We start from the raw sequence: 20,524 nt of genomic DNA on the forward strand, positions 1-20,524 counted from the left end.
TAGGCCATCGTCTTCCAATTAGATAGATAGATAGAATCTTTATTTAGGTTTAAGACGTTACATAAATTCTACCACTTATACCCGCATCATAAATCTATACATAAACAGCCTGTATACGTCCTACTGCTGGGCACAGGCCTCCCCTCAATTAACCGGAGGGGGTATGGAGCATACTCCACCACGCTGCTCCAATGCGGGTTGGTGGAGGTGTTATTTTACGGCTAATAGCCGGGACCAACGACTTAACGTGCCCTCCGAAGCACGGAATCATCTTACTTTTTCGGACAATCAGGTGATTCAAGCCTGAAAAGTCCTTACCAAACAAAGGACCGTCTCACAAAGTGATTTCGACAATGTCCCCATCGGGAATCGAACCCGGACCTCCAGATAGTGAGTCTAACTCTCTAACCACTAGACCACGGAGGCTGTTTATCATAAATCTATAAACCAGTTTATATTTATACAAGTATGTATATGTGTGTTGTAGATTTAATCTAAAGAAACTTTTTTTTTATTATTATTATTTTAAGTACAAACCTCTCCATGGTATATAAGTATCTGGAAGAAGGTGTCCATGAGGAGGATGCGGTCGGGCTGTATGGAGGAGGTGTCGAGGAGCACGGGCTCCGGCGGGCCGCCGAAGCTGTACGAGTACAGGATCGGCTGGATCATGATCAGCGACTGTGTTAGGTCCTCGCGCATCAGCATGTGTCTGGAATGAGTTAGAATCATCATCATCATCAGCCAATTAACGTCCCCACTGCTGGGGCACGGGCCTTCCCTAAGGATGGATAGGGAGATCGGGCCTTAACCTCTCATATGCCGAGATACCAGACACAATAGATTTTACATTGTGTCTGGTCGAGATCCGCGTTCCGGCGTTTAAGGGGTTAAACCATCACGCGGGCCCAGTGCGGATTGATGGTTATTAACGACTGCTAATGCAGCCGGGACCAACGTCTTAACGTGCCTTCCGAAGCACGGAGGAGCTCGAATGAATGCAGCTTCTTCTAATCTTTTTTTTTGTGGTCACCCATCCTATGACCGGCCTTTGCGAAAGTTGCTTAACTTCAACAATCGCAGACCAAGCGCGTTAACCGCAGCGCCATCGAGCTCCTCAAGAAGAAGGAGAGTTAGAATACCAACATTTAATTGCCAGTTAAGGTGAACGCGCACCTAGACACGCCGCAGGAGCCGCACCAGCCGAAGTCATCGCATTTAGCGGCAAAACGCGCGTCATGCGGCGCTGATAGGTGCGCCTTCGTCAACCTTTAAGACATAACTGACCTGTAGAAGGTGGTCTCATCGGGCGAGTTGTTGAACACCTGTAGGAACTGCGAGCGTCGCAGGTGGTACATGAACTGCGGGTACAGGCTGAAGTTCTCCGACAAACGGAAGCTGTTCGGATCGTCCTTCGCGTACTCGCCGAACTTCTGGCACTGGAATTATAAGGTCATTTTTTCATGAATACAGCTAAGTAGCTAAACAGCTGTCAGATTGCCTTTAGCAATTATAGAAAAAAAAAACAAAAGGGAAATTTATTATGTAGTCTCCACAAGTTGATACGTTGGCGATTGTGAGATATCTTCTTCTCTTCTTCTAATCCTTTTATCCCCTATTGGGATGTAGAGCTCGAATAACAAACCTCCTCGCTATCTTGAGATTCTGAGATATGATGTCCGATTTTTATTTATTATTGAAAAGAACGACATAGCTTCACGCCAGTAGGCATCCGTGGTCCAGTGGTTTGAGCGTAGGGCTCACGATCCGGAGGCCTCGGGTTCCAGTCCCGGTGGGGACATATCACAAATATCACTTTGTGATCCCTAATTTGGTTAGGACATTACAGGCTGATCACCTGATTGTCCGAAAGTTAGATGGTCCGTGCGGAAGGCATGTTAAGCCGTTGGTCCCGGTTACTACTTACTGATGTAAGTATGTAGTCGTTACGTGAGCCATGTCAGGGCCTTTGGCGGCTCAATAATAACCCTGACACCAGGATTGTTATCTTTTGATAATGTTGATAATCCACCTCACAACCCACACGATAAGAAGAGAAGATAGCTGGCACAGGTAGGAAGGTAGGTAGACTTCACACGGAAAGCATAGAACGCCATCCGCGTCCAGTTCAACGTTTTTAGGGTGTTGTTGCAACTGCCTCGCTTCTGTAGCGCATCGGGCATGTTACCTGTAGCTCGATTCTACTGCTTTTATATGACTATTAGGAAGCGATGCACGCCCCCTGGTGATGATAGGTGCGCGGCTCGACTGCCCGTATCTGCGTAGATGCTGTGACTTGCATGTCATAGGATCTAACATAAGGCTACTAGCATCTAGAATAAGTTTACTAACACATATGAGACATATTTCTTGAAATCATAAAGTATTATTATTATTTTATTTTTATAGGTGTACATAACACCCGCGTTTGAGATGTGGTGTTGGCGAAGGATGGAGGGTATAAGCTGGACTGAAACGGTGTCAAATGAAAAAGTGCTGGAAAGAGTTGAAGAAAAGAGAACCATATTGAAGACTATAGAGAACCGGAGAGGAAATATGATTGGCCACCTGATACGACACGATTCATTTATAACAAACATTATAGAAGGAAAAATTTAAGGGAAGAGAGGAAGGGGTAGACCTAGGATAACATTTATGAAACAAATAAAAGAGAAGGTGCAGGTCGTGTCGTATAGGGAGGTGAAGGTTTTGGCGGGAAGAAGAGAGGAATGGCGGTTACTCCACCGACAAGAGCGCAGCTCTTAAATAGAGAGAGAGAGACATAACACCCACTCCTCGCCAGATATGGTAGAAAACATGGTACACAGATTTATAGAAGAAAACCTAGCATTAAGACGTGTATTAGCTGTTTGTTGCGTAATGAGTGTACCAGTCGTATGAGCATGCGGTCAAGCCAGCGCAGCACGTCGGGCCCGTCCTCGAGCTCGGCGCGGTACACGACCAGCCGCGCCATCACCACGGCCGCCGCCTCCTGGTCGAACCCGGCCGCGATGTGGTGCAGGTTCACGGCCGCGTCGCCCCAGCTGACACAGAAACCATGAATTCATGTACCGTAATTATACTGATATGCAATATCGGGATTCTCATATCCCTGCTTTGAACGCGGTAAGAACCCGTTATTATGTGTTTTCATTATGATAATAACCGCGTAAACTTAAAACTATATACTGATATTGATTTACAATACAATACAGTACTTGCTGCTGTAAGTACGTAGTCGTTACATGAGTCCCGTCAGGGGCCTATGGCGGCTCAATAACCCTGACTGACACTAGGGTTGATAAGGTTTGTAATTCACCTCAAAACCCACACGATAGAAGAAGAATACAATACAGTACTATATTCCGCGATATAGTGAGTTGGAAGACTATTTTACTTATAACTTTTTAAATGTTTATTCTGAATGTGTGAGTGACCGTTCTATACGTAGTATTAGTCCTTGTTTTATGGCGTGACCCAGCTTTATATGAGACCGATTTTTTTATTAGAGATATATTACCGTAGATAAAGCGCTTTATACAAAAATACGACGAAAACATGACGTAACTTAGCTATACATTCATAAGCAGGCAGCGGTATATAGATTCAATAAAATCGACAGAAATAACGTACGCATAGTGGTGGTCTTAACATCTACAGCGCGTGGTGTTTCGTAACGCGGTCGGGTTACACAAATCCACATGTTGCCAGTTCGTCGCCTAATCGCGTACTACGGAATGTCAGAGCATGCTTCGCTATTTCTGCTCTAACTCACACTTTTTGAGCGCTCATGCTCAATCTATGGTACGTAATCAATGTATGAGATACCCAACTTACTTGCGCGCGACTGTGGTGACCCTGACGCGGCGCTGACCGCTGGAGTGCTGGTACTGCGTGATGAACTGCACGCAGCCGCGCCCGCCCTGCGGCGCTGGGGCCGCGTGCTGGTTCACCACCTGCACACATAATGTTACCTCACAACTAACCAAATACACACCAAAGATATCTGAGTTAGGAGTTAGAATTAACCAGCAAATGTATTTTCTTACAAACCTAAAGGTCTAATCCCTACGATTTTAATTGGTTGAAAATGACGACTCCTGAAAATTTATTCAAATTTTAACCAATCCCAGCATAGGATTTCTATCTAGTCAAGTTAGAAACTGATTCACGAAAACCCCTGCTATATACGGAATTTTTGGAATAGTGGACTATGTAACTGAATGTTACAACTCTACTAATTAAGCAGCGTTTTAGACTACAAAGGTTCTAAAGAGGCCACACTGAAACAATTCATCTAAAAAAATCCAGTATGCATTTAAAAGTGCACAGTGTCAACAAAGAAAGTCCCCCTTGAAAGTGGCGAAAACCGGAAAAATTAAGGCGATTAAAAAACGAAAACAGCCTCTGAAAACTAATGATTAGTTATAGCAAGTTACCTCAAAGAATATCCCCATAGTGGAGCTGGGCGTGAAAGTGCACATTTTCCACTGGCACGTGTTGCCCATACCGACCTCCTGGTCCGACACGCAAGGTCCCTTCACGTTCAGCGACACACACGAACCTATTGCGCCCGTTACTAAAAACAAATTCAAAAATATAATTTATTCAGTGGTAGTTACATTTTGAATCGCCAATTTTTACATACTTAACGAATGTCTCATCCGCCTAAAAATACTGCATTATTTATTTTATTTAATAGTTCCTTTTAGATAACTTATTGTGATATCTACCATGCTGTTTGGGAATTAAAAAAAAATAGAAGATGGTCAGTTACTTGACGTAAAAACACATTGGTGCTAATTCCTGTAAATACCATCTAATTTTATTTTAAGTTATATCTGTCCTTTTCTTATCCGCCGAAAAGGAAAGGGACGGGTAATCGACAAGCATAAAATTTATGGAACACACGTCAATTTTAAGCACAAATCTAAACCAACCGTCTAAAAATTTTACGTCAGTCAATAACCCGACACATTAATTTACTCATTCTTCCTAAAATTAAGAGCTGTGAATCATCCGTCCCTTTCCTTTTCGACGGATACGAAAATGACGGATATAACCTAAAATAAAATTAGGCGGTGTCTGCAGGAATCGGGGCCATTGTGTCATTTCTAATATGATGGAAAAGGCTTTGTATTCACACCACTGTTCCTCCCCCGACCCACGTTTTATTTGTATGGTCATGCTGGGGGGTTAAAATGGCCACATCAAAGCAATTCATCTAAGAAAGCAATATTTGTTTGTTTGCATTGCGCACTTACTTTTATATGCGCAAATGTCAAATTGCAATATTGCTTTCTTAGATGAATTGCTTCGATATGGCCTTTTTAACCCCCCTGCTATTGGCTTGATAAGTCACAAGAGATCCTGCAGCAAAACGTGACAGCTACACAGCCACTGTTACCATCATCTGCCAAGATGTTGTGGCCAATGATGATGAATATGATGGAGCTATGTTATGGGCGAAAAGCTACCATAAGGTTCATCATATCAATTTTAAATTTTAATCAATAGTTGATGCAAGTTGTCTTTCATTACTTGTGGTTTTTCTGAAACTATTTCTTTTGGGTGACAGTGGCAGTGGGGTGGTAATAGTGGTATTATATTTAGCTGGAGAAGAGCGGCCAAAGATCGCCACATTTGGAAATGCCTAGAGGAGCCCTATGTCCTCCTAGGACAGCCTGATGAGGAGGGTGTCGATGTCGCTAACGTCGGCTAATCATTAGATTTAAGTGAATAGTAATAGAGTTTTTATTTCTTTTGGGTTAGCAGACTGACAAATTAGAAACAGTAAAGAATTACAACACTTACTCTTCAATTCCCGGCTGCACTTAACCTCCAGGGTGCCATTGAATGCCATCTTGTAGTCTCCCTTTTGGTCCTTGGCGAACACCCTCTGGAATGTCTGCTTGAATAGCGATGAGTTGAATGAGTCACCCATCACCATGTGACCTCTGAAATGTGGAGATAAAAAGTATATGTTTTGTGTACAGTGGAAGACTAATATAGGATCTGGTGCATAGTGAAGCTCTCTAGAAGTACTAAAAAATAAATAAATACATTTTCTTTAGTACTATATTTTTTGTTTCCCTTTCTTTTAATACAATCTGTCAACTAAGAATGACCTTTTATTGCAATATTTTTGATTCTTCACATGTTCTCTTGCACTTTCCTCTTTTTCTTAAATAAGACATTACATACCCAGTAGAATTACAGCATTGCTTCATTTCCATCAAACCAGTCTGGTCCAGGGCACATGAGTAAATGTCAATGGCGTGACCATTAGTCGCTGAACGTAGAGACAGAGCCTCATAATGCTTGATGGCTTTCTTCATATACTTTGCATTATCCTTCTGGATGTCGTGGTGGGAACGGATCGGCTGCTTCAGTTCATCATTGACCACCTGACCAGGACCCTGAGAGCATGGCCCACCAAGGAACAGCATGATTCTAGCTCCAGTATTAGGGTATGTGACTTCTAATAGTCCAACAGCCAGGGACAGTGCAACACCACTGCTACGTAGAGGTCTCTTGCCAACACCAAGTGGCCACGGATCTCGGCCAAGCTCTCCAAGTAAGTCTGTCAATGCCATGTCACACTGTTTGACTGGTTGCAGGAACCGGCTCGCAGGTGGTGGAGGTGCTGGTGCACCAGGACGTTGCTGAGGATTTGCAGCATTCACACGGCCAATAGCCAGTTGTTCCTGAATCTGCTTGGCTGTGAGGTCTTTAGTGCCCTTGAAGACATAGCATTTAGATATACCTTCTGTGCCTGTAAATAGTGTAAAAAATTGGTCAACATGTGTTGTTTTAAATAACTCAAAACACTGTGTTCATGATTTACAAACAAAACACTTGCCAACAATTTATATCACAAACATGTGCATTCTATTAATAGTTGTAGCATCATAAATTTTATGTAGCCTGTAATGAGTCTACTTACTGTTGCATTACTTTCCTCCATTCTTTTATATTTGTTTCATTATCTTTAATTATTATTATTAATTTCAAAGAACACATTTCATAAAAGCAATTCTTACCCAATTCATGAATTTGAACCATTCTTCCAAAAGTAATAAGACCAACTAAAGCATTCTGTGGCATTAAACTGAGTGAAGTTTGGAGGGAATCCTTCAGTGCTCCTAGTTCTTCCTCATCCAAGCAAGTGTCCACCACCAGCAGGTATATTGGCGGCATAGTCTGAGCCCGAGTGATAGTGTACTCAATGGTCGAAAAGTTTGGTATCAGTTCTGCAGGCTGGTGTTGCTCTGATATAGCAGCATATTGTGGAGGAAACTGTAAACAAACATCCAAAAAAACATGAAAATCTGCTATTCAATCACATTTATATGAAAACAAAACCAATTAGAAACTTACAGGATTTCTTTGGAAACAGAAATTGCACACCCATAATTTTGCTCTATAATCAACCTGGCACATGGGATTTAAGATGGCCCTGCATGTATTGCGTGTGCACAACACGGGTTCATACTGGATCGGGGGCAGATCCGGCCGCTCCTTCAGCGGCTGGTAGAGACACGCCAACGGCACAACAAGCCTCGTCGATTCGATTCTGCTCGACGGCCACACGTTCCATGTAAACCGTATGCCATCCCTGTCCTCATTCTGTTGAATGAACTCCTCGTAAGTCGCCATATCGCTGATCTAAAAGCGAAATATTATAAAACACGTAACATAAGTATAGTCACCACACAATCACTAATAACAGCGGAATTATTAAACTTGACGCACCAAGAACGCATGCAGTGACCTAAGGTCGGTCACATATGCTAAATATCACAGTCTGACAACGTATTCATTCAGAAAAAATGAATATTATTCGAATTTTTATTAATTTTCTGCGAACGGGCGAGCCTGGCTGATTTGGCAAATGTCAAAATCCGTAGACAAAACAGCTGTCATAGCGGCCACGTCATTTTTGATAACGTAAACTTGTAATTCTTTTTATAACTATTTCAGTTTAATTAACTGGTTATCTTAAATTGATATTTTAATTGTTTATTTATATACAATTAACAAAAAGACGCAAAAATACAAAATAGATAATAAAGTTTCTCAAAAACCAAGTTAACTATAATCCTGGTCTATGGTGTTGCTGTAATTGTCTGTGGGAGCTATGCCTCGTTTGCCTGGTTATTTGTTCCTTTATCTTACGAGTCACACACACTAAAGCTTGGTACAGGAAGAAAGATTGACTGAAATAACAGTATGGTTATTGTTTACATACCATTATGATGTTATTCTTTAAATTAATATCTCTAATAGGACGTTACGACTTCATAACGTAACGTCTGATTGATTTACTTAAATCTTAAGATTCTTCTAAATTGCTTATACATATCTTAAACAACTTTCAATCCCACTATGAATGTTCGCTTGAACATTCAATAGCTTTAAAATTATTAGCAGTGGATTTCGATAGCCTGAAAAAATAAGATATTTTATTTATTACTTAACCAACCGATTACATTAAGTATTAAATATGCAATAATTAGAATTGATTACCAGTGAAAGGTCCGTGATTTTGTGTAATTGTTAAAAAGTTATGTAAAGAGAGGTATACACAAAAACAATGATTACGTTAATTTGCTTAAAACTCTTTTTATCGAACGAGGAACATACTGTAGCTATTTAAAAATATATACTCTTACTCTAATGTTAAGTGAGAATTACAACATTATGCTTTATTTTACAAATTCACGATACAGACAAAAAAAGCAAGAAACTATTCATTCGGTTCATTATATGTATTTTAAAACGAATATGAGTGATGGCTGTGTGATGTCTTATTTATAACTTGTGGTTTTGCCCACCCCGATCGGGATATGGGCGTGATTATAAGTAAAAAATGTCATGACATTAAATATACAGTGCAAACAAACATAAACCATAAATTGAAGAAAAATCAGTTGGCGTCTTTCTCTATGAATTGGTGCTACGTTCCATTACATGCAAAAACTTTCCATTATAATGGCTATGGAAAATAGAAATAAAACATTAAAAAAGCTATTTTTATTTAAATAAAAAGTATATTTTTTAAGTTTTATAAAGAATTTAAAATAATATTATAAACAAAGTGTCGTTAAATTTGATTAAAAATATTTTCTAAATTGGGCAATATTTCGAAATCATGACAATGACAGCGATTGTATCTCTGAATTGAAACGGAACGCAGTTGAATGAAATATTTTTTTTAATTTTTAGGAGTAAATTGTAAATTATTTCAATTATGGACATGATTTATAAAATAAATCGTATTTTACTATAAAACAATTTTGTTTTTGAAGTAATTAGTGAAGATAAAATTAATGACATGTCATTGCTTTGTTTCAAGAGTAGGAAGTTTACGCCAAAAAGTGCGACTGCGCACTGGCCAAATTAGTAGTGTGAAAGAAAATGGCGATCAGCGAAAGGCGTCCGGAGTTAACGTGATGAAAAACATTGTAAAAGCTCAATTACATAGTGTTATAGTTATTAATTGTGTCAGATGTAGATTAATTAAGTGTTAATGAATAGTGATTGTGTATAAAAATGGCTGCGAATATGTACAGAGTCGGCGGTAAGTACCAATAATTGGTTATTTTTGTTGTAGCTTCGCCGGTTCACCGCGAGCCGACTAGCGGTGCTTTGCTTTGATTGTCGTACCTTCATTAATTGCTCACATTAATTAGTTCAATAACGTTACAACTCCTTGTTTTATACAATTTCAAAGAAAATTCGATGGTTTTCTTGACTTTAGTCTAATAAATAACGTTAGTTTGCGGGCAAGTTGTATTATTTTACCAAATTTCGTCAAATAGGACATTAGCATCTAGGTATCATTGTATCGGCTTGCGTATCTGCGTGCGGGTGGCAAGACATGGAACCGCTTTAATTATCTGTTAGTAATTTAGTGTATTCAGGGATTGTTTGGTGGAATTTTGATGGTTTTGACATGCGATTTTAGGTTATATTCGTTGTTGTCATAACATTTTGATGGGAGTTTTTAAGGTTGGTGTGGTATTTATGGGTTTGCAGACGAAGAAAACTTTTAGGCGCGAATTTGGCGGGTTGGGGTAGTGTAGTTAGTTTGTTTGGAAGTTTAGTGCCGGCATTCTGATTTTGGTGGAGAAGACCGCGGCCACGGTGTCGCGAGGTATCGGGGCGCCTCGTGTCGCGCCCCGCCACCGCCGCGCCGAATGCTAATTAGGCTCTTCCTTTACTACTTCCTACCACATCATTCCATATTAGTCTTTGTTTTTATGATGTCTTTTCAAATCATAGTTGTAGACTACAGTTTGTTATTACTACATATGAAGGTTTGCCTAATAGAATAGTTCTCGTTTCAAAATATCAAGTAGGTATGTTATCAACCATTCACATGTGAATTTATCGTTTCTGTAAAATGACCTCAAAAGTCTTGCATGCATAATATACTTGTATCTGTCTCTGACAAAGCATTACTTGACCCACATTCACCACCTTGAGTTTTTTCTTTAACAATGAACTTTATGTTTGTTATACTCACCAGGGAAACTAAAAATTACTGAATTTATCTATTATACTAAATAAATAAACAAATATTTGTAATTAAATAAATGTTTTCTATGTATAACTTGCAATAACAGAATTACCTATAATATAATGTATAAAAGTATTTTTATCTATAGGTACCTACCTTCTTATATACTTCTACCACCATAATAATACCAAAACCACTCAGTTCCTGACCTACCTCTCCTCCAATTCTTCACACCATCCCCTTGTTTTGACAAGGTTTGTGTGAAGCTATATAGGTTACTCAAAACTTATGACAACATGGGTGTTAACAACTGTCAAATATAAAAAAGTAAACAATGTTAAAATAATTTATCTCAATCTTCAATGAAAACCGAAGTTACAAAGAGATACCTGTTTAATTTATTAAATACACAACGCACTGTAAATATCGTTATTATCATTATTACATATATAAACTCAAGCCTGTAATCCCTAATGGGATGGGCAGAGTCACAAGTATTCAAATATATGTTGAATATGGTGACAAGGAATCAGCCTATCATAATCACATCATTTATTTATTTATATTTTTTTTTCTCCTATAATTTTGCGGTCATGTTTTCCAGACACAATTGTTAAACAATGGCATTTGGATTTTAAAGAGACTCGGGGTTATGACACCACTAAAATACCATGTGACAGACATACCAAACCACACCACAGAAAGTATTATAATTACTTACAAAGAAGACATATTGAGATTCACTGATAGATACTAGACACTGCAAATATGAAATAAAATTATAACTACTAGTAGTAGTTTGTTAAGTGCCACCTATTTATTAAACCAGTTATAACTAGTTAAGATTGCTTAGCCACACACACTGCTCATGATTTTATGGAATTCATGTTAAACATCTTTATTGACAATATAAGTAACCTTTTAAACATATAAGGACTGTATTTTATTTATATAACCTTCAGCTATGTGAAAGTGAGTTCATTGACCTCACCCATTCCTGCACTTTGAGGTAGTAGTACCTTTTAAAGGCTTATTTAATATTGCAGATCTAACTTTTATTCTGACTAGCAAACATATTGCTTGTTGTAAGAATTTATATTTCAAATTATCACAACACTATACTATATAGGTATCTGTATTCTAGTTAATATTTTCTATTGATTACTGGTTTTCTTTTGGTGGCACACACTTGTTTTAGGTATAGAATAGTGTTATCTCATAATTCTCATACTGTTACATAACCCTAACAATAATTGCTTCCTACTGAACATAATTCTTTGACATTCATTGCGAGTGTCAGTCTCTGATAATAATCATACAATTTCAGTATATAATAATTTATAAAATATATTTCTACAGTACAAAAAAAGTCGGGCTGTAAATGTTTCCTTGGCTATTTTAAGATAATTTCCATACATAATTAGAAATGCGCTTAGATTCCGCAACTAGTTTTCGATTTAGAAATACGTATGTAGCCCTATACCATAACATAACGTGTAGGTATGAGGTAAAGGGCCCCATTCACAGCGCGGGCAAATCCGCCAAGAGGAGTGTGACGTCACGACGGAACGTCACATAGCCGGCCGCGTCGCCGCTGGTGCTGTCCTTATCTAACGCGGGCGACGAAACAGTGCCGTTCCACGATGCTGAGAACAAGCATGGCCCAATAGCGTACTTTTAAATACGTAAACGGTGAGGTACTACACCACCCTTAGTTTACCTCTTATATCCCGTGTTCGTTTAATCGAAATTAAAATTCGAATGCTTATAAGATAAAATCCATCCAGGCAGGAGTGCTATGCTATACAAACCATAATCGGGGCTAAGTGGTATAAGCTCAAGCTACTAAAGCTCGTAGTACAAGCACTTAAGCCTAAATTGACTGCATGATTCTAGAGGCTAGCATGCAATTACTCAAAGTCTGACTTGGGAGCGTATTGTTGACATACATTAAGCTAATGTCCCAAGATTCCTCAATGCAGAATGAAGCTTAGATGAAGTCCCACCTTTGGTTACGTACGTCAACTACCAAATCGATATAAAGACATGTAATTTATGGATATGATTTGATTATAAAAAGTACCAGTGTAGGACAGACATTATACCACTACGTTATTCTGTCATCGTTGATTGACAAACCACAGCGAACGGTTACAGTACAGCCACTGGTGAAAGTCACTCGCATAGTGCATACGTCACTGAACAATAAACTGTTCCCGGCAGTGATAACATGGCGGCTAGTTGTCGTAAATTATTTTTTTATGAAATAAAGAGCACATTGCCATGTAGCGTTTTGAGACAATTTCTCGAAAGAAATCGAATTAATCTAAAAGAATTAGTAAATATAAGAATTTTCGTAAAGCAGGACCAAAAAAAAAGGCGCCTAAAACGCGATTTCAGTGATAAACGTTCATATTGTTGTCACGAATTAGACCACGTTTTAAGTGTGCAATGTCAGCACATGTAAAATGTCGTCCCTATTGCGGTTTGATACAAGTCTCCACTAGCACCTCTATAAACAAGAGTTAAATACTACGAAGGGGTGAATTGGTAAACATATTCACACAAATGTGTTTTTTTAACAACCATTCACTGAATGCACTTGTGAAGTCCAAAGACTACTAGTAGTACGCACGTGGGGACCGTGTTTGTTGGAATTAAACAAACGCAAAATGACATAACGTCACTTGAAATCTGGCGGTCAATGGCCCACATCATGAGAGTCATCGATTTTTTTCTCTCTATTTATTTAACAAGCACTAAACTAGTCTTTACGAACTCATAAAAAGCTGGAGCGGATGTATGGAAAAGATAAATTAAGTCGTAAGTTTGTGTTTGCGGTGCCCCAGCGACAATATCAAGCTTTGCTTAGTTGACAATGAAATTCATATAGCATTGTTGTTGTCTTCTATTATCAATTTGTGGTTGTTTATTGGTAGCATTGTAATAAAATTAGCAAATCAGATTTATTTTACGATACATCTCGCGGCGCTTACAGACTAGAGTCAGTCCTTATAAGTATTATCTTAATGTAAGAGTTGAACATTAAGAAAATACTTATGTTGAATTTAGCAATTTCGTGCTCCGAAGTAAAAAAAATCGGTCGGTCAATAACATGAAGTACATAAATAATGCCAATTTTTTTTCTTAATTGTCTCGCATTTGGTCGTAATCTTACCTGAACACCTGGTTGGTTGTTTAACTGACGATTTGGTGTAAGGCCTTTCTGGAGTGAAAAGCAGGGAGAAGGTAGCGGGGGTGATGACATCTGATCTATACAATTCAAATGCATAGTACATGCATGTATAGTACTCGCACAGAACACGACTTCTTGGACCTTATATCGGACTGGCTACTTCAGTCATCATCAGTTCTCAAGTCGGACTGTGACGTGAAAATACGATGGCAATCATGCATTAGTTAGAAGTTCAAGCTTAAAGTTTATTTTCTCGGTCAATTGTAAACATCTTTAATAGTAATATACGAGATAATGCAACTATGAACACTTGTTCTTGTAACGCGATGGTATGCGATTCCAATCGATATCTCGACCTTTTAAATTATAGCGTTGATAAGGCAAAAATATCCAGTCCTTGGTTAATGAGGACAAACCTGAGATGGACGATTTACTTAGGAATGTTTTCTTGAACGTATCAATGCAAGTGACAATAAAAGAAAATTCCGTGTGCGTCGCCACGTGAAATCTCACCGAGAGAATTCAATCATTCTGCGCCTCTCATGATGACGTGTCCGGGCTAAATTTACTGTACACTTACTTATTGACACGTTCCAAAAATACACTAAAGTCTTGGCAAAACTGAACGGGCGTTAACATCGCTATCAGCCGCATAATGCCCCAACTTACTATACGTAAGTAAGTATACACGCTAGGTAATGTTATATAGACGTATCCGCCACTCGCGTTGCCCTGTGAGTATCTATACGTAGGTGAAGTATGAATATTTGGTGCAGCATACCTATCGATATAAGTAAGTACGAGTGTTGTTCTTACAGTCGGTGGGTCGCGAGGCGTCTACTCTACATTTTACGAGTGGAAGATGTAATGTCACAGAGTTCACAGCTTTGTTCGTGTGTCGATATGGATCATTAGTTACGTACGTTTGCCTTTTGTTGTATAGCCTCAACGCAACATCTTTGTAGCAAATAATGGAAGGAATTTTTGATGACATGAAAATATTTAGTAACTACGTTGGTCTCATTGTAATCTAATTTTAGCCTGTGGTCGTACTAGTATAGAAATATACCCGTAAAATGAATCGAGTGTGATGATGAAGACGATTTATGTAACCCACACGATAGAAGGTTCGTCTTCTTATGGTGTGGGTAGTGAGGTGGATTACCATCAACCCTGGTGTCAGGAATATTATTGAGCCGCCAAAAGTCCCTGACATGGCTCATGTAACGACTACGCACTTACATCAGTAAGTAGTAACCGGGACCAACGGCTTAACGTGCCTTCCGAAGCACAGATCGTCTTACTTTCGGACAATCTTGTGATCAGCCTGCAATGTCCTAACCAAACCAAGGCTCACAAAGTGATTTTTATCGAAACCGTTAAACATCAATTATTGTATTATACAAAAATCATACAACGACCGTAGATGTATAAAACCGACCTGACCAACATTAGGTCCACTGGCCTTAACCCTTCGAATACGGGAAACACTGATCAGGGCCAGACACAATGTAAAAACTATTGTGCCTCTTATCTCAGCAGATGAGAGGTTAAAAAGACCTTTTTACTTCGAACTTTTGTCTCTAGAACAGAGAAAACAAATTGTCATGAGATTAATCGTCTAAAACTAATGCGGTTACCTTTAGCATGGAATGAAAGGTCCGTACCGTGTCATTATGCGCGAGCGTTGTTTTGTTGAGTTGCGCGTGGTAACGGTAAAAAGCACCATTTATATGGTCGTCTATGTACCAGTGCCATAAGCAACGCAGGTACCTACCGATAGACCGGCCATCCGTTCCGCTCCGACTGCTCCACACGTCGACTTGTGGTGCACAGAAACAATCCAAATTCGTAATGGCCCGTAACATGTTTCAACCACCATTTTTCTAAAAAAGAAAATATGCTCCGTTCACCGAAACTCTTAATTTTAATTTGGGAAAAATTAAACAATAGGCACCGCGATCCAGCGCTTCAACCTTGCATAACCTTGGTGTTTTAACTTAGTAGAGATAATTTGAATTAATTAAATATAACGCTTGTTTTCCTCAATCTATTACATTTAACATTCAGTATAGGTACCATAATTTTGTAACTGCAAGGCATGAATGAAACCTGAAACAAAAACCCCGGATTAAGTTAGGATTATATTGATGTTGTTGTAAGATTATATAAATACTTTATGCATGGTCAGATACGACCAAAACTCTCGGTTTTTTTATTTTATTTTTATCACCCCGATCATATTTTATTGTAGAAGTCGAATAGGTGACCATGTCTTACGGTCAACCACAACTAATCCGAAGAGATTGTGGGTGACAATAGGGTTATTGTCATAATTTACACAATATTTATCTTTTTTTAAATTATTTCAAAAGTTGTCTTTTGAGGTTTTCTTATGTCTGCACAGTCGAATAGTGTGGGGGATTTCGGACAAGAATTATGCATATTAGTATGGATATTTAAAGACGCAATTATCAAAAATCATCACTAAAAAGATCGCTATATTAAAAACGCAAACTAATTTCTTTAAAGTACTGAAAATATTTGTATGTAATATGCTGATCGATACTGCTTTGCTGGTTTTACACGAGTCTCATGACGAAGGAAGGTAATTGACATAATTTTGTTTTGTCCACAGACTGCGTCTATTTCGAGACGTCGTCGACGTCTCCGTACCAAATCCGGCGGATAGAGGAACTTAACAAGACCGCCTCGGGTAACGTGGAGGCGAAAGTCATGTGCTTCTACAGGCGGCGGGACCTGCCCAACCCCCTCATACAGTTAGCTGATAAGCATCAAAGTGAGTAATTCCACGCAAATTCAATCTTACTGAACCCGCTATCGACTGATGGTTTGCTTCGTATTAAACAAACTAACCAGTAAAGGTAACAAGTAATGACTGTGCAAACCCTGTAAAAACCCATCAAGTCTTACTTCAGAGGGCTTGGTTATCAGTCAAATTCAGTTTTAATCGCATGCAACTGTCGTTTATGTTAATAGCATTGATAGGTATACAAATTACGAATATCTTCGCTCGGTAAAATTACAGTACAACCAACATTCTAGTCACAGTTGTCGTTATCATATTGCGTTGCCTAGAATATCTATCTGAAAAGCATTTGGAAGACCCTCAAATATGAGCACAATACCGTGTACCTACATTTTGGTTAGTAACGCCAGCAATCGCCCCTGCGTCATGTGTTCCCGTGTGTTTGATTCCTTTCTATAAATAGCCGATTATTCTACATAAAGGAGTCGCAACTAGGATTTGGTTTCTCAGCGGGTGTCTGGACCCCCCGATTACCGAGTACGTCATCATCGCTATATTTACATGTGGATATTAAAGCCAAGTTACTAAGTAATTGCAATGGCTGGTACTGTAGTAAGTTACTATGAGGTTCCGTTATGTGAACAAGGAACTCGGCAAAACGAGTTCGAAACAGTTCACTTTCTCGAATTGATGTCCGTTCTAAACGCTTTGCTTTGACAACCTTAATCTTCACGCACGACCCTGTTGTCTTGAGACGTGTTACCAAAATTTTATCGAGATAATATCGAGCTCGTAAAGTCACTTTGAAATCGATCCGCTGGCTCGCAACAGCAGTAAATGTAAACAGCAGACGCTCACGCGATCGTTGGAATACAACGGTTGCAGGTATAACTGGTACAGTCCTTGGACAACGTCTTTAACTTTGTCATCGAATAATCGAGAATGAAAAGTTTAGAAGGCCGGTGATTCGATGCTGTACCACGTGGGTGGCATAATTTTCAGGACAGCACCACCTTATCCAACAAGTGTAGATACGGGTACTACTATGTACTCGAGCTGACGCACATATTTTGATCCAAATTTTGGATGTGAAATATAATTTCGATACACTATGAGATAAGATAATACGTAGGTATATATTATAAAATAAAATAACGACGTTGCTCGTCATATTTCTCCAGAATCACTAGTTAGTAGCTACGGCAATAAATCACTGATAAGAGTTAGATAAAGATAAAATTAGATGTTATCTGCGGTGGGGAAAAATTAGAATTTGCTTTGACGAGTCGTCATTCCTTCAAATCCTCGTAAATTGATTATATCCCTAAATAAATGTGTCCAACTGTGAAATGCGATAGGCGGCAGATTACCTACTGCCTTACCTACAATTTAATTGTAGCTAACAGACAAAAAGTCAAGATATTTAATCTTATTTAAAACTAATTCCTTCTCTTCTCTCCTGTGGGTTGTAAGATCAATGACCGACCTCATCAACCTTGGCGTCAGGTTTATTATTGAACCACTAAATGCTCCTGCCACGGCTCAAGTAACGACTACATAAGTTAATAGTAGCCAACTGTTTAACGTCCCCTCCAAAGTACAGAATCATCTTATTTTTCGGTCAATCACATGATTTCAGCCTGCGATGTCCTGACCAATCCTGGGACAGTCTCAAAAAGTAATTTTCGTTAGAAGTGTCCCCACCAGCAATCGAATCCAGGACCTCTCGATCGTGAGCCCAACGCTCTAACCACCACCTCCAATATCAGCCAAGCCATATTATTCTTTAAAAGTAAAAGCAGGACTACCCACCCAAACGTACCAAAACGTGATAAAAGTCAAAATATTTGAGCTTTAGGTGTAACTTATAATGTGTGTCGTTATAGCGCTGTTGTATACTCGAGCGTGACCCATTTTGGTGTCATTGTCTAACATAGGTGTAACATATTCCTTGATATACTGTCTAACTGACTATACCGCGGCCGATGTACTGCCTCGAATTGTGCGTTTTCAATCTTGTCCTAACATTAGATCAATAAATTTACATCATGGCACATATCGGACACTCCATACAAGAATCTAGTTCTTAGTGTTCTTACTGTGTGCCGCCTTATCCCGTGCGTGCGAGAGAGATAGACGGCCCGCTCGTGCTCCTCCTTACCTGCTTACATAGACTAAAGTAGCCCCCTTCAGCGGGTGAGGTAAATCAAACTCGCTCCAAGCTCATAATGGTGCGGGGCGGAGTGTGTCCCTTCTTTAAGTAATAATAATAATAATAATAATGTTTATTTCTCCACTTAAAACACAAAACAAAACAAAAAAAAAAAAATTTTTCTTAGTTGGCTAACATTGTGATACAAGTGTATTTTAAGGGAGGTGGTGCTTGTAAAAGGATTTCCCTTGTACTACAGGTCACCAGGCCCCAACCCTTGGTAATTATTTAATATATTCTAATGTGTTACTAGGTAGCTACAAATATTAGAGAAATGTATAATTATATAATCCAAAAAATATATCAAAAAAAAACAGAAATAAAAAAAGAAATTAAATAAGGGAAAAACTGACAGGAACCTTCGAGATACGCAAGTGTGTGTGTGTGTGTGTGTGTAAGTATACGTATTATTATTATAATATGGTTTAAAATTTGACTAAAATATTTTATTATCGTTAATATTGATAGTCTCTATAAACCTTAATATACCTATAGGACTTGTAACGAATCCAGCAACATGCACTTTGTTTAGGCATTGGCTTGGGGTCCGACAAACACATATGTTTAAATGTATAAAGAGCGTATATTATGTAGTATAGTTTCCCCCGTTACACCTCGTGATCAGAATTACCGAATTCGCTCGACGATTGGTGATTATACCCCCTCATAATATATTTGAAAAGCAACCTAGAGTACAAATGCTGCGAAACAAGATGGCGACTTCAATCAATTCTAATTAAGGACGAAACATTCATCTCATCGACTTTCATTAGGCGACCCTCCACCAGGTAGGCTCTACCTGGACAGCTTTGTTTGTGTTACTTTTTGGATAACTTTAAGAAAATAATTATAATGCGTATTACCTAAGTACAGTAAAGGCTTTCTTTCCTCCGGTTGATTGAGGGCTTGTGCACAGTGAACGTATGTAGGCTGTTAGGCGCAACAGTGTAACCGATGCCGGATCGATATTACAATATCATTCAAAAATAAATGGAAGAGGTTATAATAGGTCAACAAATGCTACGTTCACATGGCGGTAATTATAACACGTCTTTTGTCGTGTGAAGTAACAAGTATCAAACCACATTGTTCCGATCTCTGTCTACGCTAAAAGGGTCACGGTGCGCGTTAAGATACGTTAAATATGTAGGAGGCCACAAAAACATGTACAGTTTAGGAGATCCACTCACATACGTGGCGAACGCGTCGCATCGCCGAACATGGCGAGTGATACCTACTCTCATGTTATCATTGTATTTAACATCCCCGTGACGCATGTATTTATTTATGCTTAGCGTTTTAGTCGCTTGTCAATCGATAAGATTTGGTTATAGTACCAAGGACAGGTCGAAGAGTTCCAGTGGCATCGTAAAGTCAGCGTTATGTAAACGTTCGGGAGCTTGTAACATCGCGCCCCCAGTTGTGTGGTAATGACCGTGGCGACGCTGTTGTATGTAGCCGCCACTACTCACAATTATGTTTAGTTTATTTACTCGAACGATCGCATCATAGTTATCGCGGAGAAATAAGTATGAATCTATACGAGATATTTTTTGCGGACAATGACCTAAAGTTCTAAGCTTTTCTTTCCTTAAGAAATACACGAAGTTACATGTGTTTTCGTTGCGGGAGCAATCTTGATTTTCACATGTTACTGTTACACATTTAATCATATAAAAGTTCTAACAAAATCGTTGCCGGTTACATACTTCTGCGCGGTCGGCGGTCAGGGGCTGGCGGCGCGACGCGGTCGAGTTTTTAGACGATTTACCAACACCGGGGCACCGCGGCCCGAGCAGCCGGGCACGCGCCTTGATTTAT

At 39.1% G+C, this 20,524-nt stretch overlaps 2 protein-coding genes across 3 annotated transcripts in view; one reads left to right on the plus strand and one right to left on the minus strand.

The window, feature by feature from the left end:
• The window catches only part of LOC126375250 (protein transport protein Sec23A), a 19,890-nt gene extending 11,975 nt beyond the window's left edge, over positions 1-7,915 (minus strand). For both annotated transcript variants that reach the window (XM_050022169.1, XM_050022168.1), the window contains exons 1-10: positions 7,756-7,915; positions 7,381-7,668; positions 7,044-7,299; positions 6,205-6,775; positions 5,815-5,957; positions 4,440-4,579; positions 3,838-3,956; positions 2,891-3,044; positions 1,288-1,439; positions 538-712 (exon numbers count right to left, since the gene is read on the minus strand). In XM_050022169.1, the coding sequence (XP_049878126.1) occupies positions 538-712; positions 1,288-1,439; positions 2,891-3,044; positions 3,838-3,956; positions 4,440-4,579; positions 5,815-5,957; positions 6,205-6,775; positions 7,044-7,299; positions 7,381-7,659 (1,989 nt within the window). In that variant the 5' untranslated portion in view covers positions 7,660-7,668; positions 7,756-7,915. The remainder of the gene's footprint in view (positions 1-537; positions 713-1,287; positions 1,440-2,890; positions 3,045-3,837; positions 3,957-4,439; positions 4,580-5,814; positions 5,958-6,204; positions 6,776-7,043; positions 7,300-7,380; positions 7,669-7,755) is intronic.
• A 1,288-nt stretch (positions 7,916-9,203) lies between these two features.
• The window catches only part of LOC126375052 (metastasis-associated protein MTA3), a 54,971-nt gene continuing 43,650 nt past the window's right edge, over positions 9,204-20,524 (plus strand). The window contains exons 1-2 of the mRNA XM_050021895.1: positions 9,204-9,583; positions 16,360-16,521. Of these exons, the coding sequence (XP_049877852.1) occupies positions 9,556-9,583; positions 16,360-16,521 (190 nt within the window). The 5' untranslated portion in view covers positions 9,204-9,555. The remainder of the gene's footprint in view (positions 9,584-16,359; positions 16,522-20,524) is intronic.

The sequence above is a fragment of the Pectinophora gossypiella genome, chromosome 18 (genome assembly GCF_024362695.1).
Source record: "Pectinophora gossypiella chromosome 18, ilPecGoss1.1, whole genome shotgun sequence".
NCBI classification, from domain to species: Eukaryota; Metazoa; Arthropoda; class Insecta; order Lepidoptera; family Gelechiidae; genus Pectinophora; species Pectinophora gossypiella.